General features: G+C 41.8%; 1 protein-coding gene across 1 annotated transcript in view; it reads right to left on the reverse strand.

The window, feature by feature from the left end:
* Positions 1–21,190, reverse strand: part of LOC145403713 (PX domain-containing protein kinase-like protein) — a 1,006,790-nt gene that overhangs the window by 685,119 nt on the left and 300,481 nt on the right. Inside the window, exon 4 of the mRNA XM_080275395.1 lies at positions 4,983–5,209. Within this exon, the coding sequence (XP_080131521.1) occupies positions 4,983–5,209 (227 nt within the window). The remainder of the gene's footprint in view (positions 1–4,982; positions 5,210–21,190) is intronic.

The raw sequence follows: 21,190 nt of genomic DNA on the forward strand, positions 1-21,190 counted from the left end.
CTATAATTTGGGAGTGGAAAAATTTATACCAAGAGTAAGAGGGAAAGAAAACAGGAAAAAGGAGTGGTTTAATAGAAGGTGTATGATAGCAAAAAAAGAGAGAGATAAGGCGTGGAACAATTGGAGAAAGAGAGGTAATAACAGAACAAAGGAAAAATATAAAAGAACAAGAAATGAATACACAAGAATACGTAGAGAAGAAGAAAGGAATTTTGAAAAAGGTATAATAGACAAATGCAAGGATGAACCCAAACTGTTTTATAGATCTGTTAATGGCAAACTGAAACAAAAGGAAGGAATCACCAAACTGAAAGTAGAAGGAGAGGTCTTTAAGGATGCGGCAATGCAAGCAGAAATAATGAACAAACGTTTCCAGTCAGTTTTCACTAAAGAAAAGGAGCTTGTGGAAGGGGAGGGAGTGATTAGAAATGTTCCAGTGATGAAAGATATAAAAGTGGAGGTACAGGAAGTGTATAAATTACTGGAAACACAAGATGTATGGAAAGCCCCAGGACCTGATGGAATTTCTAATTGGGTACTGAAGGAATGCAGAGAACAACTGGCAAATAAAATTAACAGTTTAATCGTATGCTCACTGGAAGAGGGGAAAGTGCCACCAGAATGGAAGAGGGCAAATGTGGTACCAATTTACAAGGGAGGAAACAGGGAAGAACCCCTGACTTGTAGACCAGTGTCTCTAACCAGCATGGTTGCAAAATTATGTGAGAGAATCCTGAAAGACAGATGGATAAAATATCTGGAAGAGATGAATATTTTGGCTGAATGTCAGTTTGGATTCAGAAGTGGAAGGTCATGTGTTTTTAACTTGTTGAGCTTTTACTCAAGAGTGATTGATGTGGTACAGGAGAGAGATGGTTGGGTGGATTGTGTGTACTTAGACTTAGAGAAGGCCTTTGACAAGGCACCTCATAAGAGACTAATGTGGAAACTAGAATATATAGGAGGACTGAAGGGGAAACTTCTGGAATGGATGAGAGACTTTTTGAGAGACAGACAAATGAGGACAGTAATAAAGGATAGGATGTCTGGATGGAGGAAAGTAACAAGTGGAGTCCCTCAAGGCTCAGTGTTGGCACCAGTAATGTTCCTCCCTCAAGGCTCAGTGTTGGCACCAGTAATGTTCCTGATTTACGTAAATGATATGGTAGATGGAGTGAACAGTTATGCAAGTCTGTTTGCTGATGATGTAAAGATCTTGAGGAAGGTAGAGGTTAAGGAGGATTGTAAAATACTGCAGGAGGATTTGGATAGGATACACAATTGGAGCCGGACACGGGAAATGAAATTTAATGTAAAGAAATGTAAAATATTGGAAATGGGTAAAAGTACCAGGAGGCCATCACTGAATTATTGGTTGGGTAATGAATTAATCACAAAAAGGAGAGAAGAGAAAGATTTGGGAGTGCTGGTCCAAGATAGTTTGTCACCAGAAAAGCACATTAACAAGATAGTTGGAGAGACTTATAAACTCTTGACTAACATAAGAGTAGCATTTCATTATATGGATGAGGAGATGATGAAAAAATTGATAGTGGCCATGATCCGCCCCAGGTTAGAATATGCAGCAGTAGTGTGGTGCCCACACAAAAAGAAAGATATAAACAAGATTGAGAGAATACAAAGAACAGCAACCAAGATGGTCCCCAGTCTGACAGACCTGTCATACAGAGAGAGGCTGGAAAAACTGGATTTGCCTTCCTTAGAGGAAAGGAGAAAGAGGGGACATGATTGCAGTGTTCAGGATCATGGTGGGAGTAGATAAAATTGACAAAGAAGATCTGTTTGTATGGGATAAGAGAGCAACAAGAGGACACGGAATGAAACTGAAAAAGTCAAGCTGCTTGAAGGATATCAAGAAATATAGCTTTCCTTACAGAAGTATAGACTTATGGAATAGCCTGAACAAAGAGATCGTCCAGTCTAAAAACTTAAACGAGTTTAAAGCTAAACTCGACTTATTGAGAAACAGCGACGGAAACCCACGAGCATAGTACATTCCGTGTATATCACAATTAGGTATATTAGGTAAATACTTAAATATTTGGAACGACTTAGACAAAGAGGTGGTGCATGAGAAAAACATTCATGTGTGTAAAGGTAGACTTGATAAATGTGGATATGGAGACAGGACAACACGAGCATTGCTCAATTCCTGTATACTACAAATAGGTAAATACACACACACACACACACACACACACACTCCTCCTCATCCTGAAAAACTCCGCATCAGTCTCTGGGTGACCAGCATCGTGAGAGGAGCCATAAATAGACCACTTATTGAGAAAAACAGCCATTTAGACCTAGCTGTATGTTGCTGCATACGACTGTATGGCTGAACGACGCTCTAGAGTTAATGATCTTTGCTTGGTAAAAGGGGGCGCTCACCATCCACTCTCCCGATGTAGTGCAGCACTCGGGTGATTGCCCTTTCCTCTCATCCTTATTCTTTCCTTCCTTCCTCTTATTTCTTTCTTTACCCCATTCTTTCCTCTTCCTTCTGTCTACAGGTGACTCTACACTGAGTGACAAGTCAAATGGTTTCCTGTACACCAGGAAACCATTTACTACACTGGGTGGTAACCACATAACTAAATTATGGTGCCTGGTGGTTTAGTGGGTAATGAAGGTGCTCCAATTGGACTGAGCCTGTGCAGGCTTATATCCAAGGGGTGGCTGGGGTTTACTGCTCACCTAATGCAACTCAGGGATGAGTGAGGCTGGTCATTCTCATCTTAAGTGTCGGACCAACTTACCTGGCCCCGGACTCCTACGCTCCTCATGGGGCAACACAGGATTAGATGATGATGATGATGATGACTGGTAACAGCCATGACTCCTGAGGAATTACCGAACTGCATGGAGTACGGCTTTGACCCGTTAACTGCTCGTGGCGTTTTTTTGGGAGTGTCCGTGGTGTGCAAACGTAGGGGTAAAAATGAAACTTCCCAAAGGCCAAATTTTGTCTTAGGAATTGAGAGAACACATGCCAAAGTATATAGTAACAAAATATTAGCTCAATATTTACCTTGGTAAAGCCATGAATGAACATCGAAGTGTCTAATTCCCTATTGGAATGTATGGTTTTTGTTTTCTTTTTCTTTTTCGGTTTCGGTTTTGAGGGCTCAAACATGCTTGCATGGATCGGCCTTGGTCACCATGGCACTATATTCGAAATTCACCTGCGCAGCTAGGGCTGTATTGAGCAGTCGCACTCGGAACAGCCCAGGCTGTATAGAGCAGTTAACGGGTTAATGAAATATCAGCTCTGATGTCAAGGGGCTGGTATCAATTAGTTCATTATACAGAGAGTCTACTGTACATAAAAACTAATTTCAAAGAAAAAAATATAAAAATATGTATCCTATCTATTTAAAATGTACACCAAGTCCTACTTCATTAGTCAAGCACCAGGTGGCATCTGTGCACTTCCTGGCTCTCAATTTGTTTTGCCATTACACATGCGGTTATTGTTGTAGCAGGAGGTACCACTGTGTTTTTCGTTATTCTGACCCCCAGTACATCTCAAAGGCAAAAGAGTGTTAGTGGTGGTTAGAGCAACAGCAAAAAATGACACTCAATAAAGATGGAAACAAAAGTGGACATCATTAAGAGAGAAGACAGTGGAAAGAATGAGAGAGTGATATGGCACGTGTGCTTGGTCTGATGGACTTACAGTAGGTAAAAATTCCACTTACATAAGAGCTGCAGGAACCAATTAATTATGTAAGCTGAGGAGTGCTTGTATCCATCTACAGTACCAGTATACAGGTACAATGTGCAAAATATGAGTTTCCTACCCTTTTTACCCCAATGTAGCCCTCCCCCTCATGACTGCTGAGTTGTTTTACAAGGCCATAGTAATACTGTGCTAGTTGTGAAGAAGTGTTATGACAAGGGTGTGAAATTAAGGGTCAAGTTAGTGTAAAATGGGTATAGTTTCATTGTTAGTACTAGAATATGCAATTTTACTGATTTATTTTCCATGATATGCTCAAAATACCACTACTGGGGGGAATCATCGAACTTACCACATTATCAACTTTATTGGATAGAGCAACCCCCCAACTGATCCAGTACAGTGAGTTTTTACCGTAACATTATATTTATTTGTGCTTTCTGCTATTTGCAACTCTTCTAAATTATGATATAACCACAAATGTTGAATTCCTACTGTACTGGTATTGGCATTACCTTCTAATATTATTGCATTACATCATTATCATGCTGAATTTTTTCCTACCTAAGGATGAAGTAAGGCAGAAAGAAATATAAGTGAACCTTACCAACAGCATGCCAAGTGAAATGGGCCAGACCTTCACTAATATCAGGGTTGGGTCCAAGTACAGGCTACTGTACTTAAGTCCAAGTCCAAGTACCCGGAAATTTTTCAAGTATAAGTACAAGTACAAGTACAGACTTTTTCCAATTTACATGAGTCCAAGTCCAAGTCCAAGTACATGTCATTGTACTTAAGTACAAGTACAAGTACTTTATATCATACAAAAGTGCTCCTGTTTCGAAGAAGGAAATAAAATGATCGTCACAGTCTAAAGGTTAAGTTATTAAGGTAGAAAGTGGCATATTAGAATATAAGTATACTTTATTAATCAAACCATTTCTTCTGTGACAGAATATTAAGTCTACTTAATAATACCTTTATAAAGTCCAATAGAATAATTATATAAATTTTTGTTAAATGTAATGAACCTGATTGTACTTGAAAGTACTTGGTATTTTTTCAAGTACTTAGGGTGTAAGTACAAGTACAACCAAAATTTTAAACTCCAAGTACAAGTACATGAAAAACTGTACTTAAGTCCAAGTACCAAGTACAAGTACTGTACTTGGATCCAACCCTGACTAATATACCACTAAAACCCCTGGCATCCTGGCTCCACCTTGCATGCAAAATCTTCATATAACTGTAATGATATAACCACAAAATGGTGAATGCTAACCTGACACTGTACAAGTGCAGTGAGTGTGGCGTGGGTGTCACGGAGGTTCATAGCGCGGTCAGGACCAAATGGCGCCCACCATAACACATGCTGGGTTTTGGGCTCGGTGAGTGGGAGAGCCAGGAAGTACTCTTTGGATATCCTGGTGCCACACCGCGTCAAAGCGTCAGTTACTTCATGGCTCCCTCCTGATCGCAGCACAATATGGACATTTTGACGCGCCTCCTCTGCATTGGTCAACAGAGTAAAGTAAGACCTCATTACAAATCACCTCTTCTGATCTTGATATTTGCCATTAAGTCCATAATAATTTACAGAGTGTCTTTTTAAGTTTCAGTGATGCTTATAAAGTTAATTTGTTATTTCAATGTACAGTACTGTACAATGTACAAAGCTGTACACTGTATGTACAAAGTTTTAGTATTTCAGAACATATTCCTGACTTACGATGAGAATCACCTTATGACACGTCTCTAAATATACTTCCATACACAATCTGTTACCATGCAATAAAAACATATCAGTTTCTTCTATGATGTGATGGATGAGTTCTATCATGAGATTTAAAACAGAATACAGTAGCCATAGCATTTAGCATTCTGATGGATCTCCTTCATGACCTATGCCATAAGAATACATCCTACAGATGCTACATACAATGGAACCTCCTAAATTGCAGTCTTATGAGACTGGGCACACGCCGCAATTTGAGAATTTTGCGAGTTAGAAATAACCAATCTATTCTATCTATATACTGCCAGAGGCCATAATCCTGTAAGAAGTGGCCACAAACAAATCGCCTCCATGTCACCCGGTCCCCTGCCAGTTCGCTGCCCTGCTCCCAGGTCATGCCCCCCTCTCTCATATACTTCTCCACTCCATCCCTCCACCTCATCCTTGGCTTCTCCTCCCTCTCCCCTCCTCCACCTCACTCACATACTCTCCTCATTAGTCTCTCAATCTCCATCCTTTCCACATGGCCAACCACCTCAATGTGTTTCTCCTAAAGCTTCCTATCACATCCACATCCACACCACAATGCCCCTTCACTTCCTCATTTGTCTGTCTGTCTCTCTATGTAACTCCACATGCTCCTCTCAAATAACTCATTTCCACTGCTCTCACTCTTGACTTCTGTCCTTCCAACAAGGTCCAAGCTCCACTTACATACGTTAGAGTTGGTATCACAGTACTGTCATGCAGCGACTTTTTTACTTCCATGCTCACTTACCTGTTTCTAATTGCTGCTTTCAAAGAAACAACAACATTTCTTCCTTGTTGTACCCTTTCAAGCATTTCACTCCCCAAACTTCCATCCTTACTTATCACACTACCCAAGTACATAAATGCACTTACATTTTCCACTGCCTGAATAACTAATCTGATGTGGAAAGTTAGTTATGACTCTGTCATCTTGGAAAAGTTGCCTTCCTTACCACCAAACCTACATCAAATTGGTCACCAGCTAAAAAAAAGCTAAAAAAGTACATTTAATGGAAATGAACAATGCTGTATGACTTTTACCTGACTCTGACTGACAACACTACTTGAATGGACACAGGAGGACGGGGAAGTTCAGGACTATCTGGCCTTATTTACAGTAGTTTCGGTCGTGATCCTGTTAGTCCGAGGATACTTTGACCGTACCTAACCTAACCTATATTTTGGCCGAAAGGCAATTTGGCCATTTGCCACTTTAGGTCACTATGGTCAAACTGGTTTACAGCTGAAATGACCAGGACGCAGGGGTAGGGGTTCCAAGGCCTGAAGCGGACTACAGCCTCTCAGCACGAAGCGAGTAAGTTACTGCCTCACGCTGCTGCCTCTGAGCCACTTCCTCCTCATCAACCTCCCCCAGGAACCCCTCAAAGTTTAGTGCAGAGGCAATGGAAGTGGTGTCGTCATCACCTTCAGCTGCCTCCGTGATATCGTAAGAGCCATTAATTCGTTGAGCTTACCAAACAGGTGCGGCCTTTCCATGTTTTCTATTGAAATTAATCTTTCACAGGTTACTTATTATTCCTGGATTACCACAGCCACTGAGCATTTTTATAAAATTAACCATGAAATATATAAATGAGGATTCAGAATGTGTAATACACTGATGCATCCAGTCTGAGCAGTGGTTGATAAACAACGCGGCCAGCTGTAAAGATCTTTCATAAACACTGCTGATGGCAACCTGCCAGCTTCCTTGAATACCCCAGTTTTATTTTTTTCCACTCATTTCTTGCAGCCAAAAATCAACAGTTAATTATCTGTATTACAAATGTGCTAAAATGACAACTTGAGATCGTGAGTTTGTTATTACAGGTGGAATCGTTTCCATATTTTCTATTGAAATGAGTCTTTCACAGGTTACTTCTTATTACTCTTGGATTACAACAGCTACTGGGCATTTTTATAAACATACCTCTGAAAGCTATAAATGCGAATTTAGAATGCATGATACACTGACGCATCCAGTCGGCGAGGTGGTTGGTAAACAACTGATATTGCAAACTATTGCACGATGTTGCCCTGTATTATAAATTCGCTGTTTAGAAATGTGCGACTTAGGAGATTCCATTATAACTCAACTCACAAAGAGAAGATGAACACTTATGTTAACCCTTTCACATCGGGTAGCATGTCAATGTGCGACTAAGGAAATGTCTGTAGCCATTAGGTGGCACGTATATGTTTTCTATCTATCTATTGCCAGATGCCTCAATCCCGTTTGGGGTGGCCACAAACAAATCGCCTCCAAGTCGCCTTGTCCCCCGCCATTTCACTGCCCTGCTCCCAACTCATACCCCCCTCTCTCATATACCTCTCCACCCCATCCCTCCATCTCATCCTCTGCCTCCCCCTCCCTCTTCCCCCCACCACCTCACTCACATACACTCTCTTCGTCAGTCTTTCACCCTCCATCCTCTCCACATGGCCAAACCACCTCAGTGTGTTCCTCATAACGCTTCCTATCACATCCACATCCACACCACAATGCTCCTTTATATCCTCATGCATCAGCCTGTCTCTCCATGTGACTCCACAGGCTCCTCTTAAATAACTCATTTCCACTGCTCTCACTCTTGACTTGTGTCCTTCCAACAACGTCCAAGCTTCACTTCCATACGTTAGAGTTGGTATCACAATACTGTCATGTAGTAACTTTTTCACTTCCATGCTCACTTCCCTGTTTCTTATCACTGCTTTCAAAGAACCAGCAACCTTTCTTCCCTGCTGTACCCTTTCAAGCACTTCACCCTCCAAACCTCCATCCTTACTCATCACACTACCCAAGTACTCACATTTTCCAATTCCTCACCATCCAACCTCGCTGTACATTCACTGACTTCACCTCTCTCAAAGACCATCACTTTACTCTTCCCTACATTCACCTTTAGATTCCGTTTCTTACACACTCTCCCAAACTCATCCACCAAGCCTTGCAGCTCCCCTTCGTCTTCACTCAACAACACAGTATCATCTGCAAACAACAGTATAGGGAGTTTCCAAACCCTATCCTCTCTCACCAGGGCCACTCCAACATCCACTACCCTACCTTGTACCTCTTTTATTATGTTTTCTAAACATTTTATATTTGCGCACCAGTACTGAGGGCCCAGTAGTGGTTCTGTATCAGGAGGTGGTAAGACTGAGGAGTTGACATCATGGGAAGACTATTATACTGTCTATTATTTTTGTTACGTATGAGAATTATGTCGCGGCATGCGGTACAAGATGTTTTGCTAACGTGGCAGCTTACTTGGATCTGACAGAAGCGATGTCTGATGACTCAGATCATGCTGTCAGCTGAAAGTGAGAGTGAAAATGAAAGTGCTGTCTGGATGTTGCTACTCCTCACTCTGCCCTACAGTGGGAGAGGAGGTCCGGATGATGATGATGATATAAACAAGAAAGTAAAAAGAACACCTTTGAATTAATCATTATACAAAATGGCATACGTCTGGCAGTGGAAGAGTTCCAACACCACAGGTTTTGACAGCTCATCACTTTACTCATGAAATTATGGTCTAGTTTTCGGTGTGGAATATTTTATCAAAACAATTATCCTTATATATCTCAAAACCCCCGTGCGTGAGACATCCAACCAAAACACCCCCAAAGTGAAGGTTTAAACAGCACTGATAAAGTGGTATACGGTATGAAGCTGAATACAGTACAACATAATGTTGCAGAAATTTCTGTAAACCATTTTACTACACAAGTACAGTAAAACCTCACTTTTACAGACGAATTTGGGACCAAGGCATTCCGAAGAGTGAAATTTCGATAAGAGCGACATCCAGACTTCCCCCTGGTATCCCAGACTTTTTCTGATATATCAGACATTAGTCTGGATCATACCAACTTCTTTTGTTTTCATTAGCACTGTTGCTTCATTACTTGTTATTCACTCCAACGCCCATCCAACACCCACCATCAAGGTCACAACAACTACCCAATGTCCATCATCAAGATCATGACAACCACCCAATGCCCATCATCAAGGTCATGACAACCACCCAATGTCCATCATCAAGGTCATGACAACCATCCAATGCCCATCATCAAGGTCATGACAACCACCCAATATCCATCATCAAGGTCATGACAACCACCCAATATCCATCATCAAGGTCATGACAACCACCCAATGTCCACCATCAAGGTCACGGACAAACACCCAATGTCCATCTAACGCCCATCATCAAGGTCATGACAACCTTGTTGTTTTTAATACACCACTCAGTTCCTACACCTTTCAACCCAACAAAATCTTCCACTGGAATATTCACTAATGTGTAATAATATCCAGCTCAATCCTGCATCATCCTTAAAACATACTTGGGGTCTTGTTCTCTCGGGAGTTATCTTGGAAAGATCATATTACATCTCTTGTAAAATCTGCTTCTAAGAGATTAGGTGTGCTAAGCCAACTCCATACCTTCTTTATCTCTGCACAGTTGTTGACTTGATACATGGGTTTTATTCCCCCCATGTATAGAGTACAACTCTTATGTGTGGCGAAGCTCGTCACATACAGCTCTTCTCAACAAAGTGGAGTCAAAGGGTTTTCGTCTCATTAACTCTCCTCCTCTCACTGGTTCCCTTCTGCTTCAGGTCTCTTCGCCGCACTGTTGTATCTTTATCTCTTTTCTATTGCTACTTCAATGATCACTGCTCCTCTGAACTGTCTGAATGCATCCCTCCATCCGTCTACCAACAAACTTTCATCTCTTTTCTGTCCAACTCTCTAATGCAAGAGATAACCATTACTCCCAGTCCTTCATTTATGCAACAGGTCAACTCTGGAGCTGTCTCTCTCAGTCTGTATTTCCTACTTCGTATGATCTCCTGTGTTTAAAACGCAGTGTGTCCAGGCATCTCGAAATGAACGGATCTTGAATTTGGCTCTCTGTTGTGCTGTTTTTGTTTTTTTCTTGGAAGGAACAGTTTGTGGGCTCCTGGCCTTTGGTTCCTTCTTCCTTGTAAAAAAAAAATTGCCTTTGGTTACTTCTTCCTTGAATTAAAAAAAAATAAATAAATAAATAAAAAATGCTCATCCTACACACATCATCAAGGTCATGACAACCACCCAATGCCCATCCAACACCAATCATCAAGGTCACGACACCCTACCCAAACATCTTCATCCTACACCATCCCCCTGCCCAAACTGGACTGAGGCCATGCAGTCTGGACTGCTTCTGGCTTTATCAGACTTTTCCAAATATACTCATATAAGAATTTAGTTTGGTGGACCCCTTCAGTCCAATAACTCTCATGGCCTTACAGTATTTCACTTTCAGATAATATAACACAACGGAAGTATATTTCACCTTGTCAACAATAAAGCAATGTAATATTTCAACTTCATAATAAAGTAATGTATTTAATCCTCAGAAACATTTAATTCTCAGACCAAAAGAGGTTTCATTAAAATAGAAAAGTCATTCCTAGGGGGTTGCAGGGTTAAATTGAGACAGTTGGTGGGGGTGCCCGTCATTCACCCAACCAGTGCAGTGGTATTCTATATCAGGGTAGCTCTACATTGAGTTGTAAGCCCAATGATTTCCTGTGCACCAGGAAATCATTTGATATGCTAGGTGGTAACTTTATAACTGAGCAACACGTGTTCCCTATGCATCAACAAGTGGGTTGATGGAGGGTTAGTGTCCCTCCCCAGAAAACAACTAAAAATACAAACAAGAAGCCGCCAAACAGGAGAGGCAAACAGATGACAACCAAGGACCAGACAAAGTACATGGTTCAGATTGCGACATGGAACGTAAGAGGTGAGAATGATGATGTGAAAGACAGAGAGACTGTCCAGGTGCTTGAAGGTGCAAAAGTGGATTAACGAAGACTAAATGGAGAGGTGAGAGTGTGAGAGAGTGGGAGTATGCATGGGGTATATGTGCAGTAGGTGAAAATGATAGGGCAAAAGAGGGTATATGTATTGTTGTGTGTAACAGATGGAAGGGGATTAGCTGGTTCAAGGATTGCGTGGGTAAGACTGAAACTAAGATTACAAAATTGGGCGATTGTGTGTGTATGCGCCCATGCAAGATTGTGCAAACAGAGTGAAAGAAGAGTTCTGGGCAAATGTGGAAGCATGCAGGGAAAAGTTTGAGAGGAATGAGTGTTTTTGATTGGAGATATGAATCGAGGAGTAGGAAAAGTGAAGGTGGACGGATTAGTTAGAAAGTAGGGCATGCCTTCAGAAGTGGATAAGAATGGCAGTGCTCTACTGGACATTGGTGCAGGGAGGGACTTGAAGACCAATACCCCCTTTAGGCACAAAATGACCCACAGGTATACGTGGTGAGTGATGAGAAGGGTGGGTGATGAAATGAATGAATGGAAGACAATGAATGAATATGTGTGTGTGGATGACAGAATGAGAAGATATGTAATGGATGCAAGAGCATACAGAGGTTGGGGGAGTGGACCATCAGTTGGAGGTGGTGAAAGTCAAGGTTCAAGTGCAATGGAGGAATAGAGGGAGGGAAGGATAGAGGAAGTAGTCCATACAATGCAGGTACAGAGGCTGAGAGGATGAAAATGAGGCAGAATATAAGACAGAAGTGGAGAAGCGACTGAGTAAATATGATTAGGAGCAGATGAGGGAGGTGGAAGATGTGTGCAAGATATTCACAGAAGAAATCTGTGAAGCATGTAGGCTGGTGTATGGGGTGAAGGGGTGAGGAGAAAATGAAATGGGGTGCAACGAACAGCATGGTGGAATGAAGAGGTGAGACAAGCTGTGATGCAAAAGAAGAAAGCATACAGTGAGTGTATGGGATGCAGAGGCATGGAGAAAGCTGACAGACAGATGAGAGAGTTACATGTAGAAGGAAGAGAGAGGTGAAAAGATCAGTAAGAGAGAGTAAGAAGAGAGTGGATGAGGAATATGGAAGGTCTTTGAGTATAAAGTGGAGGGAATGTAAAACAATGTACTTGAAGGAGGTAACGAGAGTTTGACAGGGAGAAACAGAAGTTAGCAGGGGAATGAAAGGTAAAAATGGCAGATTGATGGTGGAGACAGGAGAAGAAGTAAGGAGATGGAGAGAACACTTTAGGGGAACTAATAAACATGGAGAATGAAAGTAATGCAATTATAAGTGGCAGGGATATGGTTGGAAGAAGGAGAGAGGCGACATGGGAGGAGGAGATCAGTAGGATGGAAGAGGTGGAAGCAATGACGAAAGTCAAAATGGGGAAAGCCCCAGGAATTGATGAAGTGTGCGGCAAAATGCTAAAGTATGAGGGAGAGATAGTAGAAGAATGGATATGGCAGATGTGCAGATTGGCCCGGGAGGAAGGAAGAATCCCAGAGGATTGGAAGTCAGATATAATTATTCCCCTGTACAAAGGAAAAGAGTAAAAAAAGTATATGGTAACCATAGGGGCATATGAACACTTAGTGTAATAAGAGAAAGTATGTGGTAGGATACTTACTGACAGAGTTAGGGAAATAACAGAGGAATTAGTTGGAGAAGAACAGGGTGTTTTAGGAAGGGAAGAAGTTGTGTACATCAGATATTCATCCTTAAGTCTTTCTTGGAAAAGTTGCTTGAGAAGGGAGAGAAGCTGTATGTGGCTCTCAGGGATTTGAAGAAAGCATATGGCAGAGTGGACAGACACAGAATGTGGAAAATAAAAATATTTGGGCAAGATAGGAAGTTGTAGAATGTTGTGGAGAGTATGAATGAGGGTGCTAAGGCTGCAGTGCTTGTGGATTTTTTTATGTGAATGTCATGTCTCCAAGGTTGTTCAATCTGTATATGGATGAGGTTATAAAAGAGGTACAAGGTAGGGCAGTGAATGCTGAGCAGCCCTGATGAAAGAGGGCAGCATTTGGAAACTTCCTGTACTGTTGTTTGCAGAGAATACTGTATTGGTTGGTAGAGACGAAGGGGAACTGCAAGGTTTAGTGAATGAGTTTGGGTGAGTGTGTAAGAAATGGAATCTAAAGGTGAATGTAGGGAAGGATAAAGTTATGGTCTTCAAGAGAAATGAAGTCACTGAATGTACAGTAAGGGTGGATGATGAGGAAAGGGAAAATGTTAGTGCATTAAGTAGTTTGGTGGTGTGATGAGTAAGGATGGAAGTTTGGTGAATGAACTACCTGAAAGGGTGCAACAAGAAAGAAAGGTTGCTGGTTCTTTGAAAGCAGTGATAAGAAATAGAGAAGTGAGCATGAAAGTAGAAAAGCTGCTGCATGATAGTATTATGATATCAACTCTAACATATGGAAGTGAGGCTTGGACCTTGTTAGATGGACACATGTCAAAGTACAAGCAGTGGAAATAAGTTATCTGAGAGGAGAATGAGTTACATGGAGTGACAGACTGACAAATGACGAAGTGAATGAGCACTGTGTTGCGGACGTGCATGTGATATGAAGCATTAGAAGAAATAACTGGTTTTTAAAATATATATATTTTTTACGTATTAAAAACAACAAGATTACTTTTATCCCAGTCAGTGATACAAGCCAAGTCAGACTTTACGTGTGCCATAGCCTCATCCCTTGTTTGTTGAAGTAACTGCTGAGATGGATGCCGCGGGAAGTGAATGGAAACGTGAAGGGTGGTGTCATCAGCATAAATATGGACAGGGTTTGATGTACAGCTTAGAAGGTCATTGATGAATACATGGAAGAGAGTTGGTGATAGGACAGAACCCTGAGGAGCACCACTATTAACAGATTTAGTTCAAGAACGGTGGCTGTCTACAACAGCTGCTACAGAATGACCATAAAGGAAGCTAGAGATGAAGGCATGGACAGAGGGATAGAAATCGTAAGAGGGCAGTACGGAAATTAAATATTCAAGCCAGACTCGATCAAAAGCCTTTGAGATGTCAAGTGCGATGGAAAAGCTTTCGTCAAAGTCCTGAAAGGATGATGACCAGGAGTCTGAAAGGTACGTGAAATGATAGCCAGTGAAGCATCCCTGACGGAAGGCATACTGACGATCAGAAAGAAGGTTGTGATGGGAAAGATGCTTTAAAATTGTTTTGTCAAGAATAGACTCAACAACTTTTGAGATACAGGATGTTAAAGCAACTGGGAGTAGTTAAAAACTCAGTTCTTACACCTATCAACCCATCAAAATCTTCCACAGGAGTATCCATCCATCCATCATCCAATCCTACATTTTGCCTCATGGGAAGCGTAGGAGCCCGGGGCTAGGCAAGTTGGTCCTGACGTTTTAGATGAGAGTGACCAGCCTCACTCATCCCTCAGTGGCATTACTTGAGCAATAACCCAACCATCCCTTGGATATAAACCATCACCGGCTCAATCCGATTGGAGCGCTGTAATTACACACTAAATCACCAGGCACCATAATTTTGTTATATGGTTACCACCCAGCTTAGTAAATGGTTTCCTGGTGTAAAGGAAACCATTCGGCTTGTCACTGAGTGTTGAGTCACCCACAGGAAGAAGGAATAGGAAAGAATGAAGGCCAGAAAGGCAAAAAAGGGAGTGTAATGTCACCTGTAGGCAGAAGGACATGGAAAGAATGAAGTAATGAAAGACAGAAGAGGAAGGATGGAATGGAGGGAGGAGACACCTGAGAGCAGCACTACATAGAGTGACTGAATGGTGAGTAACCCCACCTACCACAAGGAGTATCCACTAATGTTTTATAATATCCAGCTCAATCATGCATCATCTTTAAACATACCTGGGGTTTCAGTCTCTCGGGATTTTTCTTGGAAAGATCATACTACCTCTCTTGTAAAATCTGCTTCCAAAAGATCAGGTGTGCTAAACCAACTCCAGACCTTCTTTACCCGTGCAAAGTTGGTGACTTTATACATAGTTTTTTTTCACCCCTGTGTAGAGTACAATTCTCATGTGTGGGGAGGCTCCCCACATACAGCTCTTCTCAACAGGTTGGAGTCAAAGGTTTTTTCATCTCATTAACTCTCCTCCTCTTAATGACTCCCATCAACCTCTGTCTCTTTGCTACACTGATACATCTTGATCTCTTTTCTATCACTGCTTCAATGGTCAATGCTCCTCTGAACTATCTGCCTGCATCTCTCCACCACTACAAGCGCGTACCCCCTGTCTAGCAACAAACTCTCATCCCTTTCCTGTCCAACTCTCTAATGCAAGAGTTAATCATTACTTCCAGTCCTTCATTTACACAACAGGTCAACTCTGGAACTGTCTCCCTCACTCTGTATTTCCTAACTCCTATGATCTCCAGCCCTTCAAATGCAGTGTGTCCAGGCATCTTGAAATGAAAGGATCTTGAATTTGGCTTTCTGCTGTATTGTTTTTGTTTTTTTCTTGGATGGAATGGTTTACAGGCTCCTGGCCTTTGGTTCCCTCTTACTTACATAAAAGAAATAAAAAACACTAAGGTGTTTGGTCATGTGGAGAAGTTGGAGACCGAGAGACTAATGAGGAGAGTGTATGTGAGGGAAGGGTAGGCCAAGGATGAGATAGATTGATGGAGTGGAGCGGTACATGAGAGAGGGGGGTGTGAGCTGGGGTAGGGTAGTGAAATGGCGGGGGACAGGGCGACATCAAGGCGATTTGCTTGTGGCCACCCCTTAAGGCAGGGGTTCTTAACCTGAGGTCCATGGACCCCCAAGGGATGGGCTTCAGGGGATCCGTGAAGATCAGAAAAATTGAGAACAATTTAGCAATATTGTGTGATGCCATTTGGCATCATTAGCTAAAAAAAAAAAAAAAAACAACAACAACGAAGTCTTGAAGAATTCTGGTGTTCGTTGACAAAAGCCTACCCTCATCTGGCACAGCAAGCTATGGGTGCTCTGATTCCGTCATCTACATACCTTTGTGAGTCATGGTTTTCAGCGCTTGTTTCTATCAAAACAAAAAGTCAAAATCAACTGGATATCAGCGATGACATGTGTGTTACCTTGTCAAAGACCACTCCACAATTTCATCTTCTTATTCAGGCCAAACAACAACAGCCCTCTAGTTGAAATGAACTTTTGAGCAGAATTAAAGTTTTGTTTTGTTTAAGTTGCACAAGTTGGATGTATTTCATTTTTTCATCAAGTGGCCATTAGGTTTTTGCATGAAAAAGAGTGAAAAACATAGTTCTTTGTAAAGACTATTTTATACTTTGTGTATGTCATACACTGCATGAGGTAGTTTTCAATAAAATATATTCATTGCATGCAAAATGCTGTGTTTATGTGCTTACGTGCATTTTTGTTGGGAAGGGGTTCATAACTTTCACCAGGTTCTCGAAGGGATCCATGACTCAAAAAAGGTTAAGAACCACTGCCTTAAAGGATTAAGGCGTCTGGCAATAGATAGATAGGAAGATAGATAGAAGTATAGTCATGATCTACATTTAGCCCTTAAACACTAATCTTAACCTTGCCCTTAGCACCGAAATTACCATTTTGGGTGAGTTTAACATACATCATGTTGAATGGTTATTGCATTCTGCAAGGACTGACGATGCTGGTCTAGAGTGCGACCTGTTTGCAGAATCGTTTAATCTCACCCAGCTGGTAAAGCAACCAACCAGAATACCTGATAATCCTGACCATAATGCCCATCTCTTGGATTTATTCTTGACAAATAATCCACATCAGTACAGGATAGAGGTACTGTCACTCCTTGGATCCACTGACCACAGTCTCATCAAAGCCTAATTAGTTAACCCCCCACACCTCACTATTCTGACCCTGTCAGAGTGACCTGATGGCACTTTGATAGGGCAAACTGGGAAGGATTTAGAAATTATCTTGCTGACATTCCATGGCAGTCTTTCTTCTCTAGTGATCCCAATTCTACCCAGTCCCACATTTGTGACTTAATACTAGCTGGTATGGATTTATTCATACCAAGTCAACAGTTCACTAAAATATCAAACTCTCCAAAATGGTTTAATAGCAACTGCGTCAGAGCAACAGCCCAAAAGTCATTAGCATATAACTCTTAAAATCAAAAACATCTGAATCACTCACTCAATTTAAAATTGCTAGAAATCATGCAAAAGCTGTAATAAATCTAGCTAAACCAAACCTTCTTCAAAGGCAAGCATCAAAACTCCTTAACAACCCTAATGACAATAGAATATTCTGGTCAACTCTTAATTCTTTCAATAATACCCAGACTAGACTCTGTTGCATCCAAGAGATGCCTTATGGCACTATCACTGAGCCCTTTTCTAGTATCCTTGGAAAGAGGCTTGGCAGGGGTGGATGATGCACTTGACTACAGGAAGCATGGACGGAATCAGACAAAGAGGAATCTGAAGATAGCATTGTACACCTGGCAAAGGTTAGGGACAGACTGACTCTCATCTGTGTGGGATAGAGGGACTCCCTCCCTACTCTTTGGTGGCGAGATGAAATGGCGGCCAGTTCAAACGGTGACGGGAAGACATTGCATGTATAGCTGCTAGTCAGCAGCCCCATAGCATTCCGACTGTGATGTGTATACAAGTTACCCGGCGGATGGGAACTAAAAAACGCATTGTACTGCCAGCACAGTCAAAGGTTTTCAGTCTCCATTAAGTTTCTCAGTTTTTGCATACAATCTAACCTCACTTTGAGATTAATAACTTCGCAAACATTTGCTTATATTAGTAAGAAATTATATCCCTTCCACACTTAATATCGTAAATCCATATCTGAGTGATCACCCCTATGAGGCTCCCGTGTGTCCAATGGTGACATGCAAACTGATATGTGTTTGAGCCAAGATGGCCACCAGGTGTTTAGGTGCATGGAATCCTGTTATAAGTCTGCTGTATATGCTCCCTTCTTCCCACCACCCCTTAGAAATCCCCATGCCAATCACCCTAGTTGTCGCATGCCTCCCCATGGTGATCCTATCTCCCTTTGCATTCATCATATTGCATCATTTTCTTGCTTGGGCCTTGCCATCAAACTGCCATTGGCATTATAATGTGTGCGACTAACAGTGGTCATCCAGCTCCTGGGTATTACCACAGACAACAACTTGACCTGGAAGTGTCATGTCAGCAATGTCAACAAAGCTGCATTATTCCACCTCTACCTGCTACAATGACTAAAATAGCTATAGTCGGCTTCAGCAAGTCTGATGCACTGATTTTTCCAGCTGAGGGCAGGTGGAATTGGTAACACTGCGCAATGCTCTCGGGATGTGATTAGTCAATTCCCGTCGAGTTTGAACATGCACCCAATTGACTTTGTATTCCACCCAAATCTCATTTATTTGTAAGATAATGGATTATACAGATAAAGATTAAAGCAATATCTTTAATGGTAAATATGTGCCTTTTAAATCATTAGACATAAACCTGAACGACATTAATAACAAAACTAAGTAAAGTCGCAAGTGGACGCACATGGACAACAGTCAGCAGCTGATTTATTTGTTTAAATTGTCATTTACTTATGTTTGATTTCGTTCATTAGTGGTAGATGGTGGCGACCATCATCCACTAACTTGATGTAGTGCTGCCAACTTCATTCTTAGCCTTTATCCTTCTTTTTCTGTGCCTGCCCTCCTCTCTTCCTATTTCTCCCAAATTCCTGTCATTTCCTATTGCTTTTCTTTCCTTTACAGGTGGCTTTACATTGAGTGACAAGCCAAATGGTTTCCTGTAAGCCAAGAAACCATTTACAGCGCTGGGTGGTAACTATCTATCTATTGCCAGACGCCTCAATCCAGTTTGGGGTGGCCACAAACAAATCGCCTCCAAGTTGCCCTGTCCCCCCCCATCTCACTGCCCTGCTCGCAGTTCACACCCCTCTCTCTCATATACCTCTCCACCCCATCCCTCCATCTCATCCTCAGCCTCCCCCTCCCTCTTCCCCCTTCCACCTCACTCACATACACTCTCTTCGTCAGTCTTTTACCCTCCATCCTCTCCACATGGCCAAACCACCTCAGTGTGTTCCTCATAACACTTCCTATCACATCCACATCCACACCACAACGCTCCTTTATATCCTCATTCGTCAGCCTGTCTCTCCATGTGATTCCACAGGCTCCTCTTAAATAACTCATTTCCACTGCTCTCACTCTTGACTTGTGTCCTTCCAACAACGTCCAAGCTTCACTTCCATACGTTAGAGTTGGTATCACAATACTGTCATGTAGTAACTCTTTCACTTCCATGCTCACTTCCGTTTCTTATCAATGCTTTCAAAGAACCAGCAACCTTTCTTCCCTGCTGTACCCTTTCAAGCACTTCACCCTCCAAACCTCCATCCTTACTCATCACACTACCCAAGTACTTAAATGTACTCACATTTTCCAATTCCTCACCATCCAACCTCGCTGTACATTCCCTAACTTCACCTCTCTCAAAGACCATCACTTTACTCTTCCCTACATTCACCTTTAGATTCCGTTTCTTACACACTCTCCCAAACTCATCCACCAAGCCTTGCAGCTCCCCTTCATCTTCACTCAACAACACAGTATCATCTGCAAACAACAGTACAGGGAGTTTCCAAACACTATCCTCTCTCACCAGGGCCACTCCAACATCCACTACCCTACCTTGTACCTCTTTTATTACCCCATCCATGTAAAGATTGAACAACCATGTAGACATGACACATCCCTGTTTCAGCCCAACTTTCAAAGAGAAAAATTCACTTAGTTCACCATCCACATGCACTGCAGCCTTCGCACCATCGTACATACTCTTCACAGCATTCAACAACTTCCCATCTACTCCATATATTCTAAACACTTTCCACAATCCTTGTCTATCCACCCTGTCATATGCTTTCTCCAAATCCATGAAAGCCACATACAACTTCTTTCCCTTCTCTAGAAACTTTTCCACTAAAGATCTAAGAATGAATATCTGATCTAAACAACCTCTTCCCTTTCTAAAGCCTCCCTGTTCTTCTCCAACTAATTTCTCTGTTCTTTCTCTAACTCTGTCAATAAGTATCCTACCATACACTTTTCCTATTATACTAAGAAGACAAATGCCCCTATGATTACCACACACTTCTTTTTCTCCTTTTCCTTTGTACAAGGGAATAATTATACCTGACTTCCAATCCTCCAGGACTCTACCTTCCTCCCAGGCCAATCTGCACATCTTCCACATCCATTCTACTACTATCTCTCCCCCATGCTTCAGCATTTCACCACATACTCCATCAATTCCTGGGGCTTTCCCCGATTTAACTTTCTTCATTGCTTCCAAAACTTCTATCCTACTGATTTCTTCCTGTCTTCTCACCTCCCTCCCTCTTCCAGCCATTCCCCAGGCACTTATACTCGCATTATTTCCATCCTCTTACGTGGTAACCATATAACCAAACCATACGTGCTCGCTACGTGTCAACAAGTGGGTTGGCGGAGGGTTAGTGCCCCTCCCAGTAAAACAAATAACTCAAAGTCAAATGGCCACCCCTTATGGGATTATGGCATCTGGCAATAGACAGATAGACAGATTTCGTTCACACTGCACACGGTTTTACTACAGCAGCATAGTTCAACTATCATATTCTCATGGGCTTTGCTTTTATCGTACTTTCCTTATTTCCACCATTAACAAAAATTCGGTTCATTCTACACAGATGTAATCCATAATTTATCCACCAGTTGTTCTCTGCATTCCTTCAGTACCCAATTACAAATTCCATCAGGTCCTGGGGCTTTCCTTACATCTTGAGTTTCCAGTAATGTGTGTGTGTGTGTGTGTGTGTGTGTGTGCTTACACAAACCATACACTACTTATTAGAAGATA

This window comes from Coenobita brevimanus, chromosome 61 (assembly GCF_032717465.1).
Source record: "Coenobita brevimanus isolate Jiangsu-jjx chromosome 61, ASM3271746v2, whole genome shotgun sequence".
Lineage (NCBI taxonomy): Eukaryota > Metazoa > Arthropoda > Malacostraca > Decapoda > Coenobitidae > Coenobita > Coenobita brevimanus.